Source organism: Cryptomeria japonica, chromosome 2 (assembly GCF_030272615.1).
Source record: "Cryptomeria japonica chromosome 2, Sugi_1.0, whole genome shotgun sequence".
Lineage (NCBI taxonomy): Eukaryota > Viridiplantae > Streptophyta > Pinopsida > Cupressales > Cupressaceae > Cryptomeria > Cryptomeria japonica.
In genome coordinates, this window is record NC_081406.1 from 19348937 (window position 1) to 19366752 (window position 17816).

The 17816-nt window shown below is 34.9% G+C and overlaps 1 protein-coding gene across 1 annotated transcript; it reads left to right on the forward strand.

Moving 5' to 3' along the window:
• The first annotated feature begins 12422 nt into the window (after window positions 1–12422).
• Window positions 12423–17601, forward strand: LOC131035370 (beta-xylosidase/alpha-L-arabinofuranosidase 2). Its single transcript, XM_057967044.2, has 7 exons — window positions 12423–13199; window positions 14321–14608; window positions 14779–14948; window positions 15266–15363; window positions 15444–15791; window positions 16155–16568; window positions 16858–17601. The coding sequence occupies exons 1-7, from the start codon at window positions 12816–12818 to the stop codon at window positions 17445–17447; spliced, it is 2292 nt and encodes a 763-aa protein (XP_057823027.2). The 5' UTR covers window positions 12423–12815; the 3' UTR covers window positions 17448–17601.
• Window positions 17602–17816: the final 215 nt, after the last annotated feature.

Consider the following 17816-nt stretch of genomic DNA (forward strand, 5'->3'; position numbering starts at 1 on the left):
ATGTGAATAAGGTGTTTTAAGGGAAATCTGCAGTGAAACTTTCATCTCTCCTGAGAGGGAAGAAAAGCTTTCCTCTTGATCTCTCCATCATTCACCCTTTTTTCACCATTACAATATGTATATGTTTATATACATGTATATATATGTATATGTATATGTATATACATATGTGTGTGTGTGTATATGGATATGTATATGTATATGTATATGTATATGTATATAGATACATATACATATACATATGTATATTTATCTATATAGATATACATATGTATATGTATATATACATATATATGTATATATGTGTGTGTATATATACATATATACATATATATGCATGTACATATATGTATATGTATATATACATATACATATGAATAAGATGTGAACTAGTTGTATAAGTGGCGAAGATCAGTAAGGGTGTGAAGCAAGGTAGTCAGTCAGTTGTTTTGTTGAAGTGGATATAGATGCAGTGATCTGAAAGGTCTGGTGGTTCAAACATTTCAGTAAGAGCAGAGTTTTGTGCTTAAACAATGACTGTAACTTGCATTTTGAGATTTCCCTAATATGTTGTTCTTTTTTTGATATTGTAATTTTGTATCTTGCCCTAAGTGAAATTAGCTTTATATTTGTAAGTCTCTTTTGTATCTTGCTCCATGAGTAGCTAGCCTTGGATACAAAGTCCGGAGAAATTAGCTCTATCCTTTTTGTAATAATTTCTATTTATAGTGGATTATCTTGTGGATTGAATCCCACCCTGGTTCTTCCTAGTTCGAGTTTTCCACCTATAAAGATTGGTGTTCTTGTGTGAGTGCTTATGCTACTATTGTTTAATTCTTCATGTTATGGATAAATGGATTTAAGTTGTTAATTGTGTTATTTAGTTTCAAATTTTAGTTTATGTTGATTAACCCCCTCTCTCAGCATTTGGTGTGTTCAAAAATTGGTATTAGAGCATGGTTCCTCTTGTGTAAGCTTAATCTCTTGAGGTAGATATGAAGTCTTGAACACTATGTTTGAAGAAGAGCTAAATGATATGGATGCTTTAGATCAAGGCAACTTGAATGAAGTTGAAGGAGTTGTCCATATGAAAGGAGAACTCAGAGTTGCATTAGTTGATGTAGATGATTCCATAGACAAGTGAAAGAAGGTTGTTTAGAAGATTACTTTTTGAAAGGGTTTAGTGGACAAAGGAAAGAGATTTATCGATGATTATGAAACAAAGCTTGATGAGAAATCTGAGGAATGCTTGAAACTTGAAGATGAAGTGTCAAATCTGAAAAGGGAACTTAAAGATGCTAAAGATCATATTGGTAATGGCTTAAGTCTAAAAGGTGGAAAAGAGATTAGGGAATCTGTCTTACAGTTTTAAAATTGTGGAAAGGTTGGTGAATGTTCAAAGCAAAATGAAGGAAAGGATAAAGGATTGAATAATTCTACTGAGGATAAGAAGACTTTCACTCCTAATCATAATTAATGGAAGTTTGTGATGGACCAGAGACCTCCTCTTGTTTCTTCTAGGTATTTATCTTTTAAAAGAAATTGTTTTTCATGCAATCGGGTAGGGCACAAAGAAAGTGGGTGTAGAAATCAAATAAAGAATCACTCTTTTAATGAAAATTGTCATTTTTGTAACAAGTTTGAGCACAAGGATAGTAAGTGTAGAAGCAGAATGAATGTAAATAGAAATGTCAGATCTTTCAATGGATATCATTATGTTTGCAATAGATATGGGAACAAAGTTGTTGAGTGCAAGAATAAGAATTTCAAGAGAAATGTGACTGGAAATATAATGCATAATGGTCCAGTATGTTATAATTGTAATGTTGTTGGGCATATTGCAAGAATTTGTAGAAGTGGTAAAGGAAGAAATGCTCATCCAGAGAATGGAGTGGACTCTAAAGGAAAAGGAAAGTCGGTATGAGGTAAAGAAATCAGAAGAGAAGACCGAAGGAAGCATTGAAGGTGGTTCGACATCCACTATGGATGCAGTTCCTTATTCCGGTAATTGACTCAGGCAATAGGATCTGAGGGGGAGCTTCAATGATTTTATCTTTTCGACCCCTCTTAGTTTGATGTTGAGATTCTGGACTCAACATGGAAGATCGTGTGTGGTAATTTTTCAAAGGTTTAGTGTTTATCTTATGGTCTAGAAGCAATTTTTAGAGGTTCAACAAATAGTGTATTAGCTTTTTGAAGACCTAACTTACAATTATTTATTTTGGTGATTATGATCATTTGTGCACTTGCTATTTGAGAAGTGACGAGAGTGAAAGGAGCGAATTTGAGTAGAAGTGTAAGAAAGAAGTTTTTAGAGAAGAAATTTGGCATTGTGGTGAAAATTATAAGTATCAATAATGAACATAGACCTATGTATGAATTGAAGCCTTTTATTCCATTGAAAATAGATCTTGTTGGAGCTTTTTATGGAATCGATGATTGAGTTACCTATTATCAAGATGCTTGTTGATATATTCATGTTGCTTTGGAAGAGTACGATCATAAAAAGATTATAGCTTCCAAGAAAAACAATCTGGTTGATAATTCATAGAGGTTGAAGAATGAATTTGATGCCCTAGGTTGCAAGGCTTGTTAGTTAAGATGAGAGGGGGGGGTGAATCATAAAAACTTCACTATACAATATATTCACCAGATTCAACCTTAGTAGCCTTTACTGATATGCAACTATGACTGTAAATCATTCAATACTCATAAATAGATACACTTAAAACATCATAACACATTTAACACCAGATTTAACGTGGAAACCCAAATAGGGAAAAACCGCTGTGGGATTTTGGACCCACTAAGAAATATACCCTTCTAGAGTATGGTCGGTTAAAAGCTAATCCAGTTATAGATTACAAAAACACATTGCTAGATGTGACCCGGTTAAGGGATTTCCCTCAGACTTGTTAGAGTCTTGCACTTTGTTAGAAGTGACCTTGTCAAAGGATTTCAAACACTCATTTAGAATGTTACCTTGCTAGAGGGTTTACAAATAAGACTGTTAAGTCCACTCGGTTAAGAGATTTCCTATCACTTACAAAATAAATAACAGTAATAAAATATATCTGCAACTTCACATCTGAAATGCTAAAGCAGATTCTATATGCTCAAAACAATCTTGTCATAAGACTTATCTTGCTTCTTGTTGGGCTTCTCAATCTATTCTTCAATCAGATCTTCAATCTTCTGTGCTCAGTGATCACTACTATCGTGTCACTTTTCTTCTATTTTTGCCTGCATACATTTGTTCATCAACAGTTTCTTATTTATGAACAATACCTAACCGCTTAATCTCCTTGATCACATTTCCCATGATCAATCTTAGCCATCAGATCTTAAAACGTGACTAGGTTCATTGTATCCTTCGATTTGAAAATGTTTTACCTTGCCTTGGAACTTGTGCTAGGTTATGACCGTTCAATCTGCGTTGTAGATATTTTCTCTTGTATTTTTTATGTCGTCGATCCTCAACAAACTTCTTGCACGACATACCAATCATCTGATCAACTCCAGCTCATTGGTATTCTACATTTAATAATGTATTTATCCATCCAATGCATTATGTTATTACTCGGTAAATACTGAACTTCACTCGGTAGATATTCTACCTTCTTTAACCGATAGTGATAACCTTAGGGTTTACTGACTAGCATCTTGCTCGGTAACATAGAATAGTATCAAGCCTTAACTAATTCTATAGCTTGAAATCTTTTCTCCTTCTTGTTCAGTCTTTGAATACTCACATATAGGATATCAAAACAATCAAAACAACATAATCTCATCACTGTCTAACTCGATAATAGTTGCCCATTGAATAACTTATTATTCCCCTTTTATTTTCACATTCATTCTGTGTCTCTTACCGACATCTTTATACTTATCAAAACATGCTCATTAAGATATGGCAACATCATACTAAATTAGAAAATCAATTGCTTGACATCAATGACAAAATAATATTATTAAGATAGTAATCATCCTTTCTCAATTATATCAACAATCTCCAACAACCTTCTCAATATCCTCATACCAACAAACTTACTGAGATGCTAACAATCTCCTTTTGTGAAAATGCTAACAATTTGTATACATGGAATATCTTTCCAATGATTGAAGATGATGATATTGTCAGAATTGTTCTAAGCAAAGTTCATGGCGAGAATTTATGGCTTGATAAATTTTACTTAATTTCAAAAGAAGCATTGCAGGTTGTAACAAGGTTATGTGCAACCAATGAAGTGTCAATGTTGAAATCCGTTAAAAATGTTGAGGTAAATCATCTGATTGGTGTTGTATCAGATGGAAGGGAGCTAACAATTCACACCATCAGAGGTATGGACATTAGATATGCTACAATAGGAATATCATACAAAGTATTACAGAAATAGAGAGGGTTATTGTGCATCTACTGATGTTCATGTGGCATACAAGATGTTTAAGAGAATAGTGATTATGATCTATTTGAGATTTTGTAATGACAATTATTCGACAATCTAGAGAAGACGAATAATGATGTGTATCTATTTCGGTATGGTTCTTTGATTGTCTGCTTAGTTTTCTATTTTTTGCATGTGTTTCTTGGAGTTGAAAATATTGCTTGAAAAAATGATTTGACCATTGGGTCCCAGATTAAAGGATATTTAGATGGTTTGGGTGATTGTTCAAATATGTGCAAGAATTTCTTTAAGAAGCTTAGAAGTGTTTTGGTTTTGAGGAATCGTATTCCTCCTAAGATTTTGGATTGGTATGAAAATGGCATTGTGTTTTTAGTTGATAAAGATAATTTCTTTTTAGAAGTTGTAGTTTTGAGAGTATCTTGGGTAACTCGATTACCTTATGAGGTTTCAGAAGATAAATGCATTAAGTTAGCTAAGAAAATTTTGATGATGCCTAAAGATCCGAATACAAGGAGATTTGGCACAAGGGGTGAGATTATTAGAAGGTCTGGAATGCTAGTACTAGTGAAGAAGTCTAGAAGATCTTCTAGAGATATGTCTGCCTCTAGTTCTAAGGTTTAGAGAAGAGAAAAGGAAGTTCTAGAGAAGAAGGAAATTGTGTCGGTGAATATTGACAATGATGTTGAGAAAGAAAAGATAAAACTAGAGCATGAGTCAGTTCAGAATAAGTAGGGAGATGAGGAGTTACAAGTTTCCAAAGAAATGTCTAATGATGAAGAGCTGACAAAAGAAAAGGTATTGGAGATTATTGAGATGCTTGGCTGTATGAAAGTTGTTGGCGATTCTTATCATGATCATGTGTTGTATGAGTAGGATGTAATTGAAAAGGCTTTTGTAAAGTATTTAGTGCAAAACAATTTGGTTGCAATTGATATTGCAGATTGTCTTCTAGAGGAGCTTGTTGAAGTGTTTGTTGATAAAATGAATAAGGAAGATGTTGATGAAGAATTTACTGAAGAAAATTTACAAGAAATAATGATTGTTAAATACAGAAAGGCACATCATGGGCTAATTCTTAATTTGTTAAATTTCAAGAAATTGATTGGTGAAGTTGAAAATTGTACAAATATTGCTTGAAGTGATCGATTGCCACATAGAAGTTTAAAGACGAAATTGAACGAATTGAGTCTTAGCTAGTTGAAATAGGTAAAAATTACAATGTTAACAGATGTTTATGGTAAAGAAAGGGACAAGGCACATGAATTGCATAATCATTTAGCCCTAAGGAAAAGTCGAAGAGATGAGCTCATCATAATGTTTGCAGAGTTGAGAGTTGAGGTTGAATTGAAACTTTCCTCTTATTTGAGGTTGTTGATTGATGCTGAAAATGTAGAGAAAGGAGCTAAGAGCATAAATTCGTTTGATGAGGTTATAAGTAAATGTGTTGATTATGAATGTAAGAGTAAAATTATAGATACTTCTACTCGTCCTTGAAAGGCCTCCATGATAAATTGAAGAATCAGTTCAAGGATATCTAGCCGAGTGACTTTGAATGATTTTTATGCTTATTGATTTAGTGTTTATGGAATTTCTCCTTAATGGCCAAGGGGGAGAAAGATTACTGAAAAATGTTTATGTTTCCTCTATTTATCTTGAGATATTGTTGTTAGGGGGAGTTGTTGACTATTGTTGTTGCTAAGTTATTTTTTTGAAGTTGCTTGTTCAATGAAGACATTTCATTTGGTAAACATTTTTTATTGTTTGCCATCAATGACAAAGGGGGAGATTGTTGCATGTATGTGTCTTTATTGTCATTGATGTCAAACAGAGTGGTTTAGATATGTTCTAGTATGGGCATCTGGTGGATCGAGTTCATTGTTGAGAATTTATTGAGTTGTTATGGTTCTTAGACCGAAGAGTGTTTTGGTAGTTCTACGTTTTGGCAAGTTGCATTGGAATAGTGTCAACTAGTGATTTTCTTAGTAGCTAATATTCACTAATTGGCTATTTTTTGAAAGTTGGGAGTCAAAATTTGGCTAATAAATTCAACTTTTAAGGTGACCTGAATCGTCACATTTTTATAAATTTTTATTTTAGTGTTATTTAAATCGCCGGAGAATTTACTTTATTAATTTTTTTAACTCAAATATTCGTCACAATATTCAATACATGATTGGATCAGATTCGCCAACATTTTATAATTTATTGTAGAAATCTAAATTAATTCGCCAATAACATATCATATTTATTAGTTACTTTAGGATTACATCATCTTTAGCTGCCACCATTGATTTAAAATATAATCGAATGACCTTCATTGTATTCCCTGAGGTAAATTATACCAACAAGTTGTAATGCTCATGGGGGTTGAAATTGCTTTTGAATTGTTGACCTCAATGAAAATCAATGGTCTAAAAGCAATTTTTGGCCCCACGAGTATTACAAATTGTTAGTACATTTTATCTCACGAAATACAAAGAGGGCTATTAGATTATTTTAAATTAATGGTAAAAACTAAATAAAGTACAGTCTACCCCTCAAACTCATTAATGATTTCCACCTTCAGGCATCTACTTTTCTATTAAAAACTATTTTTTTAAATGAAAGGATTTGCAATAGTAATTAATGCATATTCTTATTATTTTTCAAGACTCTCCAATATTTTCTACCAAAAAAATTGATATAAAAAAAAAGCGCCAATAAAATTAATATTTTTCTTTAAAAAAAGGAAAGATTTCCCAACAAAATTTATTATTTTTTTTTTTTAAAATTAAATATTGGCCAAGATTTTATATAATTTTTTGAGAGGGGGTTTCTTAAAGTTATCACCCGTGTCAGCATGTTCTTAATGATGAATTCTATTACAAGCATGTTTTGGATGGTCCGGGTATTATTTGTTTTGGTCCAGACTTTTTTCCTTGACAAAAGATATATTTGGTGCAAGCTTTAGATTCTGCGAGAAGTATTCTTTTTGGTCCAGTACTATGCATTGGATGATGTTCTTGGTCTGGCTTATGTTTCACATTTTACTTTTTGGTCCGGTTATATATCTTGGTCGGAGAAGTGTATACATTTCAATCCTTCTTTTGGCTAACTTGGTTGCGATGTTTTTTGTTCTAGTTTGATATGTGTGTGTGTGTGTGTGTGTGTGTGTGTGTGTGTGTGTGTGTGTGTCTATATATACATATACTTATACATATACATATACATATACATATATGTATATATGTATGTGTGTGTGTCTGTGTGTGTGTGTGTGAAGGAGAGATGAGATATGAATAAGATGAGAACTAGTTGTATATGAGATATTGATATAGAAATATTCGAGTGAGTTTGATATGTGAATGCTAAAACAACAAAGATCAGTAAGGGTGTGAAGCAAGGTAGTCAGTCAATTGTTTTGTTGCAATTGATATAGATGCAGTGATCCAAAAGGTCCAGTGGTTCAAATATTTCAGTAAGAGTAGATTTTTGTGCTTCAACACTGACTATAATCCGCATTCTGAGATGACTATTTATACAATTCTTTTTTTCGATATTGTAATTATGTATCTTGTCGTGAATGCAGTTAGCTTCAAGTTTGCAAGTCTCTTTTGTATCTTGCTTCATGAGCAGTTAGCCTTGGATATCAAGTCTAAAGCAGTTAGCTCTATCTTTTTTGTAATCATTTCTATTTATAGTGGATTATCTTGCGGATTGACTCCCACCGTGGTTTTTCCCAATTCAAGTTTTTCGTGTATAAAGATTGGTGTTCCTGTGTGAGTTCTTATGTTGTTATTGTTTAATTCTTCATGTTATGGAAATGGATTTAAGTTGTTAATTGTGTTATTGAGTTCCAAATTTTAGTTTATCACGCCCCCCAGCATCTAGTGTGTTCACAAATTCTGCTAGCTCCATATGAGCCATGAGTTAGACGTAACTGTTTATCTTTAATTGTTAAGTTGAAGTTATTATGTAGAGCTTGATTTTTTTGTTCTTGAGTCAAGTAGGCATATCTCTTGTTATGTTGCATTATTTCATTTGATTGACTTTAGACTGGGATCATCCGTGTTCTCGGATTATGTTGTTCTGATGGCCTTTTTGCATGTGGTCCAATCCAACCATAAACTTATGTTAATTATATTTTGTAACCATTGTTTGAAATTGGTAGTAATCCAAACATAGATCAGTGTGAAGTATATTTTAGTAGATGTTTCACTTGAAAAGAATTTATACCTTTTATGCATAAGACAACACCCTTGCCAAGGAGAGTATAGGATAGTCTCTCCATGTCTAGAGTTTAATCAATTCCCTCGTAGTTTAGGTCTATTGAAGGTTGGTTGGACCCTTGAGTTGGCTGCAAGTATGCAACCCTTTCCTAAATAAGTCAAGTAAGGGTGGTGAACATGGACAACACTCATGATGTAAATATTAAAACCTTTGCCAAGGTGGCACAGATGTCAGCATACTTTCATCAATTCATAAGAGTTAAATGCACTACTAGCTAGAGTGCCATGCGAGTCAGGAGGTACCTATAGTGTATGACTGGTTAGTAAGTGTAGATTCTACACACCAGGCTCAGAGGCTCATTAGCATTTGTTCCTCTAACGCCCTAAAATTGCAACCCTTGCAATTTTTTACTGCATATGGGTCTTCACCTTATTATTTGCGCCCCTCAACCTAATTAGAGACCTGATTATGCTCATACATATCAAAAACACCATGCAATTCATTTCAATGCATCCTGCCTGCACCATGATCCTACCCCATATTAGGGTAGGAACAAGGCATGGCACCCTGGTCCCCCTTAATGGGGACCTATCTTGGATCCCTCTCCCTAGCCTAACTTAAATTCGAAGCAGGAAAATCCCCTCTATGTCGGCTCATGTCAAAAATTTAGTCAATTAATCCCACAAGCAAGTATATAAGAGGGATTTCCCCTCTCATTTGATAGAGACACAATATCATGAAATTCAGTCAAGCATCCGAGCATCCAAGAGATCAAACATTCAATCATTCAAGAGAAATTGAGCATTTTCAGTCTTCCTTCAAGCTTTGAAGCAGCAATAGAGTCAAGATTTCAAGCATTGAAGAGGAGATCATCATTCTAATCCATGAAATCATAACTCCATGTGGAGGCAAGCAAAAATTCACAAGGAGGTATAAGCATTTCATTTTCAAGCAATTTAACATCCCCTCAAAGAGGACAATTTCTACTTTCAGTCATTTCAATTACATTATTTCAACCACTTGGTTAATTCCAAAACTGGGGTTTGATCTAAAGGCAAACCCCTATTCCCAACAAATTTCTCTTTCCTTTTGTGTGCAAGAAGCAAGTGTGCAGCTATACTTCTGGAATTAAGCTTTATTTGCAAAGATGGAAAAACCCTTTTTGACGCACGGAAAGTTCGAAGGACTGATAGGAGGGCGACCTAGTTCAAACACATGATCCCTACAACTTTTGGCAGATTTCACAAAGCAACTCCGAATCATCTCAAACTTCTCAGATCTAGGTGCACGACTGAATCTTGAATCTGTAGCTCATTGTTTTCGCATACTTTGTCTTCATTTCCAGCACTTAGTCTTAATTCACTTAATCAACTTACAAAAGAGGGTCAATTACATTCCAAACACAACCAATCTTCTTAGTATTCAGTCCTTGCATCATTTAGGATTGGATCTAGTAGATTCATCCCCCTCTTTTGAATGTAAAGTCTCCCCAAGTGAAAATTGAACTTAGTGAATCCTCCTTTCCCCATGGTGGATTTGCTAAGCTCCCAATTTTCCGTTTTATAGTTTCATCTTCTATTTGCTTCCCTCGTGATGGGTCAGACCCTTTTATTAGGAAGCGGCACGAGGGACTTAGGTCTATGGTTAGGTAGAAAATCCATTAATGATGCTCTCCCTCTCCCTTATGTTATGTGATGAGCTTTTGTCATCGAAAAGTTTAAACTTTGTAACCTCTTAAATCTCTCTCTTTTTACTTAAGTTATGAAATTGAAAGATGTTAGCTAAAGTTTCCTTTCTACTGAAATGGTTAGTTAATTATAGTAATGCTAGTTTTAAATAGTTTCAAATTCAGCTGAGCATGTAGAATATGAATTTAATCTCTTTAAGTTAGAAAAGTTAATTAATTTTCTATTTTAGAATTTTTGGCTATTACAGTCACTATATATAAAATACACATTCAAGATTTTCTACATGCAATGTCACTCGCAAACATCATGTTGTCATTCCCTTCACCTTAACTCGATCCTATCACTGGGGTATAACACCACTATCATTTTTCTTTGAAACAATCTTATAAAAATGGCTTATGCATTTTTATCTTGTCATTTCATCATGATCTCATCAAACCTTATATCCATGATATTAATTAGATCATTTTTAATTATTATATTAAGTTAATATTTTCTCTATCCAACAATAATAATTAAATAACTTTTAATTACTTAATTATCCTAAGTATCATATATATTTATTAAATAATTTTTAATTATTTATTTAATTTATCATTTTCCCTCCACTGTTAATTAAATATTTTTTATTATTTAATTAATTCATCTTTTGGTCCACTATAATTAAATAAAAAAAATTATTTTATTTAATTAGCTAACACTTCTTCCAAAATTAAATAAATTTCAAACAATTTATTTTATTTTATTTTCCAACTAAATAAATAATATCAATATTTTCATTTATTTCGCCAATCATGACGTATGCATTGGATCCCTCTTAACTCTTCCACCTCATCAATCTATATGCTAATTTTAGGTCTTGTCCTATCTTAAATATTCTCATCCATTGTTTTTACTAATTAATCTCTACCATTGATCAAATATTAGGGAAAGCATATAAATAAAACCCTTCACTAATTCATCTCCCCCTAAAGCATTTTGTGATGAGCTATCATTATCAAGCATCAAGAATCCATTATCATGAACTTCTACATGCGATGTTACTCACAAACATCAGGAATGACTTAGATCACATGCACTAAGCTTATACTTCTAGGTTTAAAAGTGTTAAACACTCAGAGTTAATTGACATCTTCTAGGCTTAATACGTTGCTTAAGGCGTGTGGTCACACTAAGAATACACTTTTAGGCTTAAAAGTGTTAAACACTCGGAGTTGACTAACATTCTCTAGGCTTAATTTGTTGCTTAGTGTGTGTGGTTTAAGGCTGGCCAAACATCATAGTTATCCCCTTCATATATTGACATTTGTCACTATATATAAAATACACATTCAAGATCTTCTACAAACAATATCACTTGCAAACATCACATAATCATTCCCTCAACACTAGATCGGCATTTGTTGTTGTATACAAAATATACATATTCAAGATCTTCTAAATATAATGTTACTCCTAAAGATCATAGCTATCCCCTTCATACAAAATACACATTAGATTTTAAATTACCACCTCTCTTACAAAACTTGCTTACATTTATTTGTACAAATCAAACTAATTGAAATATTAATGTCATCAAATTTCCACAGTCTATTATGTTCATTATTTTCAATTTCTAGATCTGATTGTGTGAGAGTTTTTGCATCAACGTATTGGATCACATTTTGTGATCCATTATCAAGATGAGAGAGAGCATAAAGAGAAGAAATGACAAGTTGCAGATCAAGACACACTAAAAGGAAGGGAAAGGGGGGAAGAGAGGGAAGGAACATATGGCTTAAATCACACACTAAGTTTTGACTTCTAAGCTTAAAAGTGTTAAACACTCATAATTGACTGACATTTTCTAGGCTTAATATATTGCTTAATATGTGTGATTTAAGACTAGTCAAAAAGGAAACTTAAACTTAAAACCCCACCCACGTCCCCATTTCACATTTGAGTGTTGAGCGGATTACTAAGGTAAGGCACAAATAATGTGTTCACGGAATAGCTGGCATAAAGGAGTGTATGTAAGAACCAGTCCCTATATATACACTGGATAAACCATCCACCAGCTAAATATAGTGAGCATCCGAATCCCCACGACTCAAAACAGGAGAGCTTTTATGAATTAGCCTTGAATATCGAATGCTCTATTTCTTCTCTCATCCCAATGCTCGCTTGCAATGATGAAGCTTCTGATTTGTTAAGCAACATAACTGAATGTGAAACTTCAATCGGGTAAGAGGAACGGTTTAAAACAGCACATATATCATGTTATCCTCAACAAAGTTCAATTTTGAGGGATTGGTATGTGACCCAAATATCGGAGTAGAATCCGCAGAAACACCAGTTTCTGTGTATCTGATTTTCGATATATATCCCGTCAGTTTCAGTTTGCTTGGATTAGTGAAAGATAAGGATTGCGGAGCGAAAAAAAATGTTATCCATACAGTATTAAATTAGTGATTGTCGTATCATTTCTATAGCAGCGTCTACTCAACAGTTGTACCATCAAAATTTTCGTGTGATGGAGAATTTCTGGCGTGTGTTGTTTATTGTGGGGCTGCTTTTGAATGCAGCTTCAGCTGCTCCTACTTTTCCCTGTGATCCTTCCGGTGGCTTCAATACGTTTCCCTTCTGTAACACTCGACTGAGTATTGCTGAGAGAGTCAAGGATCTCATTGGGCACCTCACATTGCAGGAGAAGATTGGGCAACTGGTGAATTCTGCAGCCTATGTTCCCAGGCTTGGAATTCCTAAATATGAATGGTGGTCGGAAGCGTTGCATGGAGTCTCCAATGTGGGGCCAGGGACTCGCTTCAGTCCTCTTGTTCCCGCTGCTACCAGTTTCCCTACTGTCATTCTCTCTGCTGCTTCCTTCAATGTTTCTCTCTGGATGGCCATGGGTCAGGTCTGTGAAACGTATTAGATTAGTTGGTATTAATTTTTCATTCGTTATGGACATTTCGGATCATACTAAGTGATCATATGTTAGATTACGTGTCCTGCTCATTATCTCTGCTACTTTCTTCAACGTTTCTCTGAGGATGGCCATGGGTCAGGTATCTGAAACATATTAGATAAGTTGGAATTAATTTTTCAATTGATTATGTATGTTTTTTATATCACCTTTCGGATCAAATCGAGTGACAATGATCCAGAAGCAAGCTTTATATATTAGATTAGTTTTAAAACATTACATATAATTCCCTGTCTTTACAAAAGATCATTATTTCAAGGAGTCTTTGGTTTCGTTTGTATTGAATATTGTAAGAAAAAATAGTAGAAAATTGTAGAGAAAAACAAAGTCCCATAACATTCAGGAAAAACTTGGTAAACTTGGTAAAAATATATAAGTAAAAAATCATGGTAAAATATCTTTCGTATTGATTCTCAGGAATTACAGAGTTAGAACAATTTCAAAACTGTGCATCAAAACATGATTTCAAGGAGCATAAAACAATCAAGTTGCAGAGTCTTAATTGAAGACAACTAACTAAATATAGTCAGTATGACTCGCACAACTACATATAAAACACATGTCGAAATTACTATTTATAGTAAAGTGAAAAAGAAATTGCGCCTCCCAAGATGCCTAATAGTGCACATCTAGATGAGAATCCAAGATGGTTCAACCACTGCTAGATGAGAACCCAATTTGAACTTCACATTCCAACAAATATATTATTTCTTAGTAGTTTTATTTTATTTGTAATAATGAATGGTGTAATTGCTGGTTTCTTGATTTGATTTTGTGTAATTTTCTAGTTTCAATGTTTCTGATCGCATTCTTTGATTCAAAATAGAGCTCATTGACTTTTCATCTCTAAGTTCTCTAACATTCTGATGATGATGGATTATGAAATATAATCAGAACTAAAAGATCGCACACAATCAAATCCGAAAACAACTGTGAAAATTGATAATATTAACAATGAATGGTAGCTTTCTGAAAGTGAAATGGAATGCTAAGGACTAATTGATGGTTGTCTGAATATTTTTCTCTATTTAACTTGTGGTAATGGCATGCAGACTGTATCAAACGAGGCCAGAGCAATGCATAATTTGGGATTAGCAGGGTTGACATACTGGAGCCCCAATGTGAACATCTTTCGCGACCCCAGATGGGGAAGAGGCCATGAGACCCCTGGCGAAGATCCATTCCTTACTTCCAGATATGCAGCCACCTATGTCAGGGGATTGCAACAGACCGGTGGCCCTGACCCCAACAGACTCAAGGTGGCGGCGTGCTGTAAACATTACACTGCCTATGACCTCGACAACTGGAACGGCGTCCAACGTTTTACATTCAACGCGAAGGTACACCCACATACTCTCTTAAAATTTCAAATTTTCTACTCCCATTGCCCAATAGGAACAATAAAACTCTGTTAAATTTCAATATGATTCTCGTGGAACAATAAAACTCTGTTCAATTTCAGACTTTTCTACCCCAATAGCCCAATATGAACAAATTCAACTTCTTGCAGGTTTCGAAGTATGATTTGGCAGACACATTCAATCCCCCCTTTTACGGGTGTGTAAAGGATGGCAATGTGGCGAGTGTTATGTGTTCTTACAATCAAGTCAATGGCGTTCCCAGCTGCGCTGACCCGAATTTACTTATCGGTACTGTCAGAGACCAGTGGAAATTGAACGGGTACGAATTTTATTAAATTAATTGATATTTTTATGTTGGCTTAGTGGTGGAAATTTGTGTTCTTGTAAGAGATTATAAGTTCAAATTTCATAAGAGGTAAGGTATGTACACCTCATTTGTAGTGCAGTTAGGTATGTTCTATACTAAATACGAGGTAGTCCTATATTACTCTAAGATATGTCTTATATGAGATAGTAGTCCCATATTACTCTATGTAAAATGTAGACTCATATACAGATTGTTGACATCTACACTATAAAAGATCTTTTCCTTTCCTTTCCTATGATTCATTGATTTAATAGCTTTTCGATTGACAGGTACATTGTCTCTGACTGTGATTCCGTTGATGTACTATACAATGCACAGCACTATGCCCCAACTCCTGAAGATGCAGTCGCCGATGTCCTAAAAGCTGGTTAGCAGTTGCTTCCACCCAAATGCTGGTGTCCAAAAGTTTAGTTTGTGACTGTTATTTTGTTGTGGAAATGGATGCAGGATTGGATCTGGACTGTGGAGCATTCCTTGGAAATTACACAGAATCTGCTGTGAAAGCAGGTAAAGTGACAGAATCTCAGGTTGATCTAGCTCTGACCAACACCTTCACAACGTTGATGAGGCTTGGTTGGTTTGATGGGGATCCTACCAAACAGACATTTGGGAACCTGGGGCCCAAAGATGTGTGTACCGAGGCCAATCAAGAACTCGCCTTGGATGCTGCCAGGCAGGGGATAGTGCTGCTCAAAAACACTGGTGCATTGCCATTAGCTAAGAGCAGGATTCGGAACTTGGCCGTCATTGGGCCCAATGCAAATGCCACGACTGCCATGATTGGCAACTATGCAGGTACCCAATAATGACAATGACTATTCAGGAGACCAAACTGCAATAAATGTGGCACAATTACATGAACTATAACTTAGCTTGACTATCTGTTCCAAATGAGGAGACTCTGTGCCATTCACATAAGAGTATATTACTAAATTGTAGACACAATTATTGCAGTCTGGTTGCCCTTGATAGTCATGGTCCCCATTTATGGCCCTGCTGCCTCAATTTCCTTTTTATCCTGCTGTCAAAAGCAAATTTTCACCTTCTTAAAGCAGTTTTTAGTTTATTGACTGGGAAGAGCACAAGATTCATTTTGTTCTGTGTTCTGTTGTGTCCATTGTAGATACAAAGACTAACTAACTTGGTCATTGTGGTCAGGTATTCCATGCAAGTATACATCACCCCTCGACGGGCTTTCAAGATACACTACAACCCTTTTTGCCCCAGGCTGTCCAGATGTGTTATGTGGTCGGAATAGTATGTTGGCTGGAGCAGTCAGAACAGCAGGAAAAGCAGATGCAACAGTGTTAGTAGTAGGAGGGGACCTGTCATTAGAGGCCGAGGGGCTAGACAGAACAAGTTTGTTGTTGCCTGGTTATCAACAACAGCTTGTATCCCTGGTTGCTAATGCAGCTAAAGGGCCTGTAATTCTTGTCATAATGTCAGGAGGTCCTTTTGATATATCCTTTGCAAAGAACAATGACAAAATTGCAGGAATCCTTTGGGTGGGTTATCCTGGACAAGCTGGAGGAGCAGCGATTGCAGATGTAATTTTTGGATCATATAATCCAGGTAAAATCTGACTCAGTGATTGTTTATTGTTCCTCTGTCTAGTGTTAAGAATGATTGCTCTGTAAACACCATATGAATGGGAAAATTTGCTGATGAACTTGTATAGCGTTAAAGATTGACCGATCAAATACCATCCTTAGGTGTTAGCCCGACTCAAAACAAACCCACATCAAATTCAAAATTGGGGATCAATTTTATTAATTTACAGTACTCTTATTTCCAAAAGATAAGGCATTGGCATAATTATATGAGTACACAAGATTGTTGACTGATTTTCTTTTTGTTTCAGGTGGGAGATTACCTGTGACCTGGTATCCACAAGATTTTGTTAAAGTTCCCATGACTGATATGAACATGAGGCCAAGCCCACGAAGAGGATACCCTGGCCGAACTTACAGATTCTACACAGGACCAACTGTCTACAATTTTGGTGATGGTCTGAGTTACACAAACTTCAAAACCACTCTGGTTAAGGCACCCAAACTAGTTTTTGTTCCCCTGAAGACAAAAAATGCATGCTGGGACAAGAAAAACAATTCTACTTGTCAGTTCATCCCAGTGAGCGTCACCAAATGCCAGCACATTGTGATTGATGTTAATGTTGATGTGAAGAACGAAGGTCCGAGAGATGGAAGCCATACAGTACTATTATATTCTAGATCCCCAGTAGCACAAGCGTATAGTCCCAAGAAGCAACTAGTAGCATTCCAAAAGATTTTTCTCCAAGCAAGAGCAAAGCAGAGAGTTCATTTCAAGCTTGACATATGCAAGGGTCTCGTCATTGTTGACAAACATGGACATGAGACGCTACCACTGGGTGAACATGTCCTTTACATAAATGATGTGCAACACACTATTTCTCTTGCAGTAAATATGTAATTTCCAAATGTTTTCATTATGTCAAGAGGCATCTACAATGACATCAAAATGTTCGTAAACAAAAATTCAATTTTGAAATAATTTGACATGCAAATGACGGGTAAATGCATGAAATATGCGATCTTTTGGTTTTTGTGGAGGTGTTATTTAATTACTCCAAATAAAATAGAACCCTCGCCACTTGTTTCCAACTATATGAAATTGTTAGATCAAAATGATAGTGGAAGAGTGCCATAATATTTAAAAGGGAACAATCAATAAAATCAAGTGGCATTGTGAGTATAATAATATTGTTGTCGGATTTCCTTCTATTATAAGATATCTCTTGGTATAATTTACCTATATTTTTAAAATATAGATATACTAGTA

Coding starts and splice junctions, on each gene's coding strand:
- LOC131035370 (XM_057967044.2), top strand. CDS start 12,816: ATGGAGAATTTCTGGCGTGTGTTGTTTATTGTGGGGCTGCTTTTGAAT. Junction 14,609..14,778: donor GTTTTACATTCAACGCGAAG/GTACACCCACAT, acceptor AACTTCTTGCAG/GTTTCGAAGTATGATTTGGC. Junction 14,949..15,265: donor GACCAGTGGAAATTGAACGG/GTACGAATTTTA, acceptor TTCGATTGACAG/GTACATTGTCTCTGACTGTG.